The sequence below is a fragment of the Squalius cephalus genome, assembly GCF_949319135.1.
Source record: "Squalius cephalus genome assembly, chromosome: 9".
NCBI lineage: Eukaryota > Metazoa > Chordata > Actinopteri > Cypriniformes > Leuciscidae > Squalius > Squalius cephalus.
In genome coordinates, this window is record NC_137130.1 from 7,842,107 (window position 1) to 7,855,387 (window position 13,281).

A 13,281-nucleotide genomic window follows, 5' to 3' on the forward strand; every position below is an offset into this window, starting at 1 on the left:
GTCAAATGCAGTCTTGGATGTGGTGACCAAATAAACATGATTAAGCTATTAGCATATCTGTTATTTACTTTTTCTCCTTTACTACTCAAGCATTACAATTTTATTCTGCCTAATTCAGCCCAAAGTAAACTTGCAGACTCTATTTAAAGTTAATTGAAAACAGGATGTGGGCATGTCCAGTGACTTGAGAAAAAATATTTTTTTTTGCAAATAAGCAGTGACTCATGCTGCAACTACCAACAGGCATATGAATCTATTGATCACATTTCTTTATTTAATAATCTAAATATTAATATTAAATGAACACAATAGCATGTAGCCTTCAGGTAAACCTTGCTTGAGGGTCTTATGTAGGAGTCAATTGCAAATAATATATATATTTTTTCATTATTATTTTATTGACAAATTACTGGTACTTCTGACATTCTAAGCGAAGACCGGAATGCAAAATCCTGTGTGGCCCATTAATTGAGTCTTGTTCACAACGCAAGGCACATACTAAGTGTTGTGACAATGGCATTATGTATTTTAACACTATTTTTTTGCTGCCTTGCAAGCACTGTCGTTTCCCTCATCAAATGCGGAGCTAGCCTCTGTAATACAATGCAGCTCTCAACTACAAATGTTTCTTAGCTTGCTCATATACCATTGCATTTTCATCATCATCACCTTCTGCTCTAAATAGCTCAGCAATATTGACATTCAACTAGTTGACGGACGCTGTCGTCAAGTTGATGCCCAGCCTATGAAACAGAACTCATCGTACACATATACCATTACACACTTGGGCAGACGTGGCCACAATTGCAAGGGCAGGCATGCTCGCAGCGGCTCCCTGCAACGGTAAACTCAAGACTGTAAACTCAATGCTGCTACAGCACACACGTGAATGCCGTGGGGACTCTAAGGGTGGAAATGTTTGTATCTCACACTGCTCTGGTTTCGAGGCCTGAGATGTGGTTGTTTTGTTGGGGAATGTGGAATCTGCTTTCAGGGGATTTTTTTTTTTCCAAGTGCATCTTGATCCCCATCATGGGTGATGATCTTAAGGGCAATTCACACAAGATACATTATTGTGTGTGTGTGTGTGTGTGTGTGTGTGTGTGTGTGTATGTATATTTATATACTGACCCCAAACACTAGGCTAAGTGTAAAAAGGAAATGAACAGAATATTAATCTGAATTAATTATTTAAAAAGAACTGCTTGAACGAATGATTCAATGACTAAATACTTAACTTGTTTCATTACTGGGTGAGTCAGCATTTTTGAACAAATCTCTTGAATGAATGATTCAATGACAACTACATTTTGTAATGGTCACGTGTCACCACCTGCTGCCGTGACAACGTAATTGATACAATCTTTAGTTAAATCGCCAATGACTTTCAAAAAGTGATCGCTTCCGTAGACATCAGTGTATCCGAGCTATGTACTTTTATCCCAGTTCTTCTGTGATAAGATGAATATTTGTAACAGAAATAACGATATTGTGTGGTTGAAAAGACTGTGAAGCTGTTTCATACCTACACATGACATCTGCTTTCTCTGGGTCAGTGGCTGCGCCAACTCATATGAATGTTCTGGTGTGATTTTGTCAAAGGTTTAATAGACACAGGCGAACCGTTTTCATTTAGTAATGTTTCCGTTTTGTCTCTGCGCGTTCTAGACAGGCACCATGAAAACCCACAATCATTTTCAAAATACTGTTGTTGTGTCACGGAATGTAGTTTTAAGTGTTTTCAGGCGAGAATGTAGTTGTCTAAACCTCAAATCCGTGGTTTATTTATAAAAATAGCGCCTATTCTAAAATTTGCTTTTAAGTTTTTGTAGTTGTGAGGTCCGGCTTTGTATATTCGACTGTATCGTTTGCTTGTTTTTTTTCTTATTGTACAATCTTCCTATTGTCAAAATGTAATTCAAAGCTGAATTATCAGCATCATTACTCCAGTCTTCAATGTCACATGATCCTTCAGAAATCATGATAATATTTAGATTTTTTTTAAATCAATGTTAAAAACTGTTATTCTGCTCAACATTTTTGTGGATTTATTTTTCCTTTTCTTTTTTTTTTTCTTTTCGATGGTTTGTTGTAGACTAGTTCACCCTGTCAGAGGTCAACACGTTCATTCTCTGTGTACAGTCAAGCAAGAACTCCTGGAATTGAATTCGGTTTTGTGAGTTTATGAATGCGGCTAATGTGTGGGGAGAGCTGGCACACTGTGAGGTCTGAATAGAATGTTGGACATGAGCTTTGGTCTGACAGAATAAATAAAACTGGTTAAAATACAACTTCACCTCACCTCACCTCACCTTTCAGTTTAGGTTTTTTCTTTAACAAAACAACAATCGAACATCTGTTGATCTGATGATCCACAGTGTTCGTATTTAACATAGAATATTCCTTAATACTTAATAAAAAACTTAATACACTCACCTCTGGCTGATAACAGAATACTTCCTAAATTATAACACTGAAACAAACATTTTCTGTAAAGTTGCTTTGAAACAATATGTATCGTGAAAAGCGCTGTACAAATAAACTTGAACTTCAGAGTCTGAATGTCGCCCTAAATCAAGGTCATAGAAATCATTCAAATTTTCCCTGTTTTCTCATGAATTTCATTTGTACTTTCCCCTTGAACATTCTGAATGCATTTCTACCTCATCTGGTTTGGAAAGACAAGTCTTATGTTGAGTCTAACCATGCTCTGTGGCAAATGTCAAAATGTCACACTTTCCCATTCAGATTGCCCTCTGAGAAAGCACCCACAAATGTTGTTGTTTTCCTTAGATGTGCCAGCTGAACCAAGAGAAAGGTTTATTGAGGTCTAGACTATTTAAGAGCATTCCTTTCAGACGGTTAAACATGTGCATGACAAATGTCAGTAGGTGTCCAAAGCAGTAGTGTCCTTTCCTCTTGTTTGCTCTCTCTCCTTAGATTTTATTGCATGAATCAGCCACAAATGTTGTTGTTTTTCTCAGACATGCTAGCTACAGCAGGAAAACCAAGTCTAAATTAGTCAAACGCACCAGACACATTTTCAGACGGCCCAATGTGTCGATACTTAGTCACAAAATGGGGGAAAACACGATTACTCTGCTTTACCATCAAGCAGCTAGTCCTGAGTTCCAGTATGTGACAGAGTCATAAAAAAACATACTTTGTTTGGACCGAGATGAAGTCTATACACAGTAAGTCAGCAGTGAGAGGGTGAGATTACATGGAAATGGTGTGTGTGATGGTTTTTATAAGCGGTGCATGAGCTGTGTTTCCAAGTTGGCAACATGGTGCCCAAAGGCCTGCTGTGTGCTTCAGCCGCTCATCTCACATTTAATCATAGAGTTGGGAATCGAAAACCAATTTCTTTTTTTGAAGAAATACTGTGACCAAAATGATTTAAAGTTAAGTTATGTTAATAGTGTTAGTTTAGTTAGCAGTAACTCTTTCTGCAGGTTACACTGTTACGCCAAGTAGCATGATTATGAGTGATTCATCGACTCATTCAAAAACACTCTTTTGGAATGAAACCAGTTACTGTATTTTTGAGTGAGTCATTGAATCATTCATTCAGCTGACTCATTCAAAAACACTAAATCGTGAATAATTAACTGGAATCAGAATCAGATTCAATTTCCTTACAGTTCCCATCCATATCCAAGACTGCATTTATTTGATCAAAGATGCTGTAAAATGTAATAATATTGTGAAAAATTATTACAATTTGAAAAAGTTTTCTATTTTAATATATTCAAAATGTAATTAATTCCTAGCCTGGGTTTCCCCATGCTGCCTTGCGCGCAGCGCGATTTTATTCACGCTGCTAGGAAGCCTGGACACCATGGACCAGATTTTCCCCTCAAAAAGGGAACCAATCACAGAACGGGGAGGGAGCAGCAAGACGATGACGACGTCTATGCGACACACCGAAGCAGTTTGTTTATATCTATGGATCCAACATGGCATCAGATGCAAAGTTACCTTTCGATGCAGCCTTAGATAGTGTTCTAAGTTTATTTTGTCTTCTTCCTCGTCGAATTTCTGTCGCTCTACATACGCCATCTGGTATAATTGAAACGATTGGCTATGAGCACAGTACAGTACGTACAGGCGCATTTGATAGACATTCGTAGCGCCCAATAAACGGCTCTGGGCATTCGTAAACCACGCTTCAAATACGAGAAAATGAACATGTGGTTCCCAGACCACGGCTCAATGAGACGAGGTCTGACGTTAGCCAGGCTAATTAATTCCTGTGATGACAAAGCTGAAAACAGCCAGAAGTGTCATTAATCATATGATCATTTAGAAACCATTGTAATGTTCTAATATTTGATGTTGAAGAAACATTTCTTCTTATTTTCAATGATGACAGCAATTGTGCTGCTTAATATTTTTGTGGAAACATTTTTTCAGGATTCTTTGATGAATAAAACATTCTAAAGAACAGCATTTATTTGAAATTGTTTTTTTTTTGTAACATTCTAAATGTGTTCACTGTCACTTTTTATCTATTTAATGCATCTTTGCTAAGTTTGCTAAATAAAATTATTTCTTTAAATATGAATAAAAATGAAATCTTACCAACCCCAAACTTTTGAATGGTAATGTAGACCTGGGAATAGCTGTGCGGACATGCATGGGCCTGTACCCTTTCATAAGTGATTCTCTCTTTCTCTAATTCTGTTTCTTATTCTCAATCTATCCCTCTTCTGATCTCCATCTCACTTGGCATCTTTTTTCATCTCAATCTCCTTCACTCCTTTTTTACATCTTTTCTTCAATTCCCTTGTCACTCTCCCTGTCTCTGCCTTTTATCAGCTTTTTTCTCCATGGATCTGTTTGGTAATGAGTGGTAAATACAGTCATGTCTCATCACCGTTATTTATAGTCTGTCTGAGAGAGAGTGTGTGTTCATGCGATAATCTATTTTATTTTCTCTTGGCTAGTTTTTCTTCAATGATATGTTGTCTGTTTTTAGGGAATTAGGGAAGTTGAAAGTACCGTTACCAAGTTAAAAATTAAAAGTCCTAAAATAAAAAAGCATCAGTAAGTCTCTCATTACAACACTTTTTGGGTGGAAACATCCATATAAGAGATTAATTATGAATGTTCTGCTTTATTGAGTTATTGCTGTGAAGCTGAGATGGATAATGTAGCAGGAAAAGTTCCTTTCCTCATAGTTAGTTTGTCTGTGTGCTGTTCTGGATCTGAGAGGTCACTCATCGGGAACGCGGCTGTATGTAACCGGCGGAGCAGGTGCAGTGATATCAGAGCCCTTTGTAGGCAGATTTTCCTCTTGTATTTCCACACACTTCAGCATTGTCAAAGACCCCCATCAACACAACCTATCCGACGCTCCACTTAACTGCCTGTAAGTCTGTTCTGTCAGCTTTCAAGGGTCAGTGAATATTCTTTAGACAACATTGAATCATGCCACAAGGCCAGACACATGCCGACATATGTCAGCTCAGCTCAGTCTTATCAGCGCAAGTATTTTCTGTACAAAACTGCTTATATAGTGGATTGGTGTAAATGGCTATATAATATCCACATGCTCTGGTCAAAGGCACATTGAGGACATCTGTGAACAGCTTAGCAATTGAGACTCTCCAGTTCTTACCTGACACTGCTGTAAGCTGTCGACCGTCCATTAACAGAGCTCTTCCTGTCCAGATGTTATGCATGTGAGTGCCAAGCCCCCCCTTGCGTGTGACAGACGCACACGGAGTGGAAAACTTTCACATTCATTTTCTTTTTTCTGTGTTTCTGCTAAGAGCTTCCAGTGAAAGGCATTAGTGCGGAATTGGGCTGCAGAAACATGTTAGCGACCTTTCCATCTGTGAGATTCTAGCTGTGGGTTTTGTAATGGGCCATAAGTTTGAAATAGGCACGGCTGACCGGGTGCGACAGGAGCGTCTCTCCATACGATCCCAAAGAGAGCTTTGAAGTAATTCCTTACTTTTCTGATGTGCTCTCTATCATTTATACTGTGTCCTAACCTGGCTCAGTGTGAACAGGTTTTGCTGTAGTTGTGTCTGTGTGATTTAATTTACCACTAAAAACATTTTTTTAAACGGCTGATCAGTTTTATAAGACAAATGTTATGTTCAATAATGGATATGCAGATCTTTTTCAACTTTTTGACTAAGCAATAAATAATAATGAAAACTTAATCTGCATTATGAATATATCAATTCAATTATTATTCATAATTTAAGAATTGTTTTTATTATTATTCATTAAACCATTTGTAATTATGCAAAATATCTGTTAAAATCAAATCTCGATCCTACTGTAGTTTCTAGGTCTTGAATATATTCTGTGTTTTTGGACTTTGCAATTAGTGGTGTGCATAAATAACAGTAATTGCTATTTAAAGCATATTATATTGTTAATACACAGGATTGCAATTTTTTTATGAAGCTGTGGCATTACTTTTTAAGGATTGGCTAAAATGTTTACAAACCCTAGTTCCTTCGCTTCCAAAATGTGATGCAATTTCCTGAAAGGGAGCATAGTGAGTGTAGAGGCTCCCTGTTTTTTTTGCGGTGCATTGTGGGATTGTTCAAGGAGCGAACGTTCCAGTGCACTGGAAGGATTTTGTGATTGAGAAATCGCTTAAAATGACCAACTCCCTGATCAGTGCCATGATGACTACTGAACTAGGGAGCTGATTGAGATGCTCCCATAGAGACAGGTGTGATTTCATATCCATCTCTATTTTTCTCCTTCCATCTCTATTTTCTATTTTCTGTCTTCTATCTTCTTTCTCTCTCTCTCTGGTCTCTAAATGAACAGTGTTTTTAGTTAATGTTGCTATTTTTATTCAACTCCCACAACCTGGCATAGAACTCAATATCTGGGTAAAGCTGGTAATTAAGACCAAACTGTTATAGAAGCTAAGGGTGCCAAAGCATTAACATTTACCTTCTGTGGCTCTTAAATATGGCCTGCAGTGTATTCATCAGCACCTGCCCACACACAGGTCACCCATACAAGCTCTTTGCCAAGGGCCACAAACCATTATACTTGAGACATGTGTTTTGTGCTGATTCCTGGTTCACTGTTGAACCACAGACGTGCCTCTATTGGATATTAGCATCTCTCAACAGAGTAGATATATTTTCTCACTGTTTTCTGTTTTTTCACATTTCACTCTGATTCATTCTCTTTTTTTGAGATGAGTTTTTCCTGTGTACATTCAGTGAGTGCAGTGCATTGCAAAAAACTAGATCGTTCCCATTGTAATCAGCGAAGCTGTCTAGACTGGGAGCACCAATTCTGTCGTATCATGTCACAATGCGAAGTGCCTTCAGTTAATGAATGGACTCTGCATAGATACTGCAGATATATACTGCTCTGAATTGGAATAAATACATAAAATGTATGTGCGTGTGTAATATGTGTATGTACAGTAAATACATATATACGGTAATATTAAATATCATTATAAATTATTAATAATATAAGATATATACCAAACTATATCTTAGTTGCTTAATTTTTTTACTTGATTTTTGAATTGAGATAGCAAATGGGATGCAGAAATGCAGAATTTTAATGATAGATAGATAGATAGATAGATAGATAGATAGATAGATAGATAGATAGATAGATGTAGCCTAATATTAATAAATTTTTACAAATATTTCATATTATTTATATAATGTTCATATCACAGCCTTCTTTGTTTGCGTCAGTGTATTGTATTATTAAAATAAGTTTAATATAAAGAGCAATGCTCCTTTCTCTTCCTCTATTTCTTTTTCCTTCCTTGTTTTTTCTTTCTTTTTTGCATGCATGTGTCTCCCTGCATTACTGCCTACTTGACTGGAATGACCTGTGAGCACCTGATTAACTTCCTGTTGTCGGACCTCAGAATCTCACCATTGATTGCACATGGCATGCCTGAGCGCACAGCTCTCCATCTTAAAGCTGGAGGAGAAGGAGGAGAACAGTTGGGGGTTGTAGCTGGGAGTGTGTTTCACTTGAACATGAAAATAAGGGTTTTCTCAGCCGACAGTCTCACCTTTGCCCTCAGGCATACAGCTGACATGACCACAGCATGACACTTATCATATCACATTTGTTTTAATGCAGTAATCACCTGACCTTTAAGAGGTAGATTGTGAGTAGAAGAGAGCATTTGCAATAAAATGAACAGATAGTCAAATATCTAATTTATTCAGCTTCCACGTTCTTCATGCTAAAATACAGTAGTGCATTTGCAATGAAGGTTCTCGCGCTATTTTAAATCTCTCAGTGTGTCATCTTAAAATTTGCATTTGCTCTCCTACAAAGTGAAACTTTACTTTTCACAATTTGGTGCAAAGGTAAACTTTATCACAGAACAATCAAATGTTTTTGACCTCTTCACCCCTTTTAAAAGGTCCACTTCAGTCTATATTTCTCTGTACTGGAGTGCTGTAATGGATGTTTTCTGGAAATTGCTACACTACACGTGAAGTATCAGGGTCAAAGCGCTCTTTATTTTTTGCTGTATGGTATCAATATCCATTTTCCAGAAAGACCTTCAGAAAATGTCTGAGAAATGTTTGCACTTGTCACACAGTAGAACTGCTTCGTAAATTTCAAAAGGACATTTTCATAAAGTCACTGCATTCCACTGATCAGTCACGATAATAATGTTTTATAGTTCTTGGCCTACTTTGATCTGTGATCTGCTTCAAGATTAACACATTTATGGCCTTCTTATTATAGCAAGGACGTGTACAGAAGAGTTTAGCATTCATTCTTTTAAATTTCTAGGTCCAAATTATATGTTGTCTTGATTACATCGTCTGTTTGATTTGAAATGCATCGGCTGTTTCATTTAGGTCATGTGATTCAAAAAAAGAGATTCACATCACTATTGTTATTTTGTACAGGTTTATGATAAAGCTTTTTACAAAAAAAAAAAGTCATATCTAATTTTATATATTTTTATACCTTAAGGCAGACAGTTTTACAAAAAACTTTGCTGTACAGAAGGTCATTCCCTGGAGTGTGCAATTTAAAGAAATAAAACCGCATTGGCCTGAAGTTATCTTTAAATATTTTAAAGCTATGAAGCTATAAAGCTTTACTATTACATTTATGAGGATTGTGTAAACACCCAAATTTTATTTTATTTCTTATGTTCGAAATACTAACATACAATTTTTTTCAGTGTGTATATATATATATATATGTAAAAAACATATTTGTTTGCATGTACAGTAATGCCATGATGACCTACTATAATTGCCCTAATATGTATTATAACTTCAGAGCACATTGCATGGAATAATATATCTCACAATGCAATGCGTTTACTTCTATTTCCAGAGTGACAAATGTGAGTGAGATTCAACCAGAATGAAAATCAGCAGTCTTTTTCATACAATTTTATTTTCTAATGTTTATTGTGTGAAATAATGCCTTGGCTACTTATACCTTCACATGCTATTATTTAAAAGCGGTATACAGTGCATATTGTGCGGCATGTAATAGAGCTGCACGATTAATCGTTAAATGATAGCGATTTCGATTCAAACACCCATGCAATCTTATTCCTAAATAACAATTTGCCTGTGTCTGTTAAACCTTCGACAAAATCACAGCGGAACATTCAGATCTGCATTGGTGCTGCCACTGAGCCAGACAGAGCAGTTGTCATCTATGAAACAGCTTCACAAACAGTCTTTTTAACTGCACTGGATCATTATTTCTGTCTTAAAATAATTCAGATTATCATAGAAGTACTGGCTTAAAAGTTTATAGCTCGGATATAAACACTGATGCATACGGTAGTGAACAAAATAGTATGAAACACCTTTTGAAAGTAACTTGAGGCTTAAAATAAAGATTGTATCGATTACATCGTTACACCAGTAGGTGGCGACAAGTGACTGTTAAAAAATGTGTTTGTCATTGAATCATTCGTTCAAGAGATTCATTCAAAAATACTATTTTCATCCAGCAATGAAACAAGTCAAGTCTTTATGAGTGAATCATTGAAACATACATTCAAATTAAAATTTAACATTCGATTAAAAATTAAAATAAAAATTTTGTTAATTAGTTTAGTTGTCTAAACAAAAGCAAAAAATTGTGATTCTCAATTTATCCAGAATCGTGCAGCTCTATTATGTAAGCTTGCACTCAATGTGTTTGCACATTGATGTGACACAGGAGTGTTGGAGATGCCACTGGGGAAAAGTAGAGGACCCTGGCTGGTTGATTAGTTGACCGCTAAACCAACAGATGTGATGTGAACAGCCACGAACTGAGCATCACAGTCGGTTTACTTCCTCCAAACCCCAGGGCATGGACCGCACCACATATCTGGAAATCCTGCCTGCGTATACAGGTCACCAAAATCACTGCAGCTTCGTTTTTTTCTCACTGGCCTCATTTCCACCGCAAAGTAGAGCAAAGCTCAAGCTTAAGTAATAGCTAGGAGTTAGAGAAATAGATTCACAACATTGAAAGAAAGTGATTAACATCAGGGATTTCCACTTACAGTTTTTCTTTCTCTGAATACAATAGATTGCTGAGAAAGTGTTAAGGAATGGAGGAGAGCTGAATGGCCCGAGAGGCAAGGGAAGTTAGAGGAAGTTTATCTGCAGGGATTATAGTGTGCAGCTGCCCACAGAGATTACTGAGACAGTGTCAGGAGGATTACTGGACAGAGACCGAAACATGCTCGATGTGTGCAGCCTTTATACTCACATACGTGTCTGGGTCATTTCATCCTAAAATGAAAAGGGAAATGGAATTTTTTTTTTTTTACTTAAAGAAAATCACACCCCTCTATTCTCTCACACATGTAAACACCTGTACGTGAGCACAGCGAGGGATGTTTCATCCTCAGTGTGCTCTTAAAAGTGCAGCAGCTGACTCAAATGGTATCTTTATGCTTCTTTATCCTCTATCATCCAGCCCAGGAACCCTGCAGCCGTGGCATTAGTGCAGACTGACCAGAAATGCAGTTTTTGCAATTTTCAGATTAAAAACATCACCGTTTCCCAGAACTCATCATTCTCCTTTTGCAGCTATCCATTACACCGGCCATTTAATTGTAGCGCTCAAGAGGTCACGGCTCGTGGGGAGGCTTTATGTAATTTATTCACTCTTGCAGACCACCAAACACACAATAGCTTCCGCTGACATGCAAAGCCCCTCCTAGCTGCTCGTGCCCCCCTGGGCCGACTTTCTTCCTCCTATCCATGTTGGTTGTGTAAGACCCGTGGGCACGAGGTATGCGAGTCGGGTCTCTTCTAAAGGCAACAGATGGGCACAGGAGGTCAGTCCGTAGCTCTGTGCCCGCTCCACAAGTGGGGAAGCTTGGCTTGAGTGTACAGAGGGGAGGAGTCAGAGCTCAGCGAGAAGAGAACATTCAGCTACCCGTGTAGCCCACACAAGCGCTCCAGACATCCACACTCACACACGTTCCCGTTTCTCTACCTTGGTGGTTTTAGGATGTAAACTCTCCTCACCTGGTGTTCAAAAAGCTCTGTGTGGGGTGATGTTGAATTCAGAAGGTGAGTCATCGCCAGTCCTGGTTTGGATTAAACACTTTCCATGCTTCTAACCCTCATCCTTTTGCTGTCCCGCAGGTATGAAGACACCCTTGAGTCCCACCCAGCTCATAGAAAATGGACAGCTGTGCTTCGCCATCGCAGGCTGCATGGAGGTAAAGGAGCCTAGCAATATCAACGCGGACATGCAGCTCCATCAGGAGAAGAAGAAGCTGCTCTACTCGCTTTGTGAAGTCTGCAACATCCAGCTGCACTCCGCCACGCAGGCCCAGGTCCACTACAATGGCAAGTCTCACCTCAAGAGGGTCAAACAATTGAATAAAGGAGAGCTGCCCACGGCAAGCGTCAGCTCGGCTTCCACTCCACTACACTCTCTCAGCAGCAGTGGCAGTCAAGGTAAGACCTCCTTAACCCAGGGGAGTGAATCCTCCGATGCTTTCCTCCATGCAGGCGTAAACAGCTCTGATGTTAATGCGCCCTGAGTTAGCATTTGACTCAGAGGGCCTAGCTTGTCATTTCTTGTGGTATTTTTAAAGAGGTGTTTTTATTAAAGCCATATAGTTCACTCAGAAATGAATATTCTGTCGTCATTTACTCCTCTTCATGTAATTTCCAAACCTGTATGACTTAATTTATTTTGTCAAACACAAAATAAGCCTTATTTGGGTCTGTCAAGCTCAAAAATGACAAAAAGATTTCATAAAAGTACCACAAAACAGTCTATAATGACATATTGACTTTTATTTCCAGACTTCTGAAGTCATACATTTCGTTCTGTTCCTTACACAAAGGAATCATTATTCACTGAAAATAATGAACAACCAATTTTGAGTTGGATCTTTTAAATGAATCAGTTGATCCAGTTCACAGAGCAATCTGGTGTGTGTTTCCCATCAAATAGCATAACTCGTTGGCATAACTATCATAGTACGGTGCATTGCATTGGAGAAATCAACTAGCAAGTCACAAATGTTTCCCGCAATAACTTTGTTGCACGTGCCATGTTGGTTCAACAATATAGAGTTGTTGATAATGATGTCACACAGCTGTGGATTAAAAGCTTCTGCAAATAAATTGGTTTGACGTCAAATTAATGTCATATTATTGCTGTAAATAATGAACATGGCATTATTTTGCTCAAAAGCATAATCTATTTAAGTCATACTAACAAGAAACTATGCTTGTAAACATGAAAGTCGAGACCTGTAGTTCCAACCACACAAGTTTGCAATGCTGTTTGCGAATGTTCATTGGAACTATGGCTTCTAGAAGCACAGAATCATTTAACTATGTTGATAACGACAGAACTTAGTTGGCTAATGATGCTAACGATCAAATCAAACTGATTTGAATCTCGATTTCGAATTTACTGAATCACATGTTTACATGTTTATCAACGAATAATGACTAGTTTTTGGTCTGTTGATCACACAAAAGTATTGAATGACTTCAGAAGACTCGTGTGGCAAGCATGGCGAGGCTGAGAGTTGTGGGAACGGAGCGGGGCCGGAGGTGTGAGTGCTAATGAGTGTCACCTGCACACCACACTGATCTCGAGCCACGGAGGAGATCCTCATGGCTCTCGGCCACGCCCTGCTTGCCACAACTCGCAACATAGCTCTCAAGTCATGATTTCTGTAAACTTTTAATGCTTTTTTTGTAATTTTGTAGGCCCAGTCCTTTTTCACTATGTTCAAAATAGTGGCCAGGATACTGTTTTTATTTTACAAAAAAAAAGTCCATACAGGTTTGGAAC

At 38.1% G+C, this 13,281-nt stretch overlaps 1 protein-coding gene across 5 annotated transcripts in view; it reads left to right on the forward strand.

The window, feature by feature from the left end:
- Positions 1-13,281, forward strand: part of znf385b (zinc finger protein 385B) — a 125,769-nt gene that overhangs the window by 15,769 nt on the left and 96,719 nt on the right. For 2 of the 5 annotated variants that reach the window (XM_079880517.1, XM_079880514.1), the window contains exons 1-2: positions 11,258-11,528; positions 11,604-11,921. The exons of 1 other annotated variant lie outside the window; for it this stretch is intronic. In XM_079880517.1, the coding sequence (XP_079736643.1) occupies positions 11,513-11,528; positions 11,604-11,921 (334 nt within the window). In that variant the 5' untranslated portion in view covers positions 11,258-11,512. Of the gene's footprint in view, positions 1-11,257; positions 11,529-11,603; positions 11,922-13,281 lie in introns of those variants that run through there. 2 more of the 5 variants (XM_079880518.1, XM_079880516.1) reach the window with 1 other exon arrangement.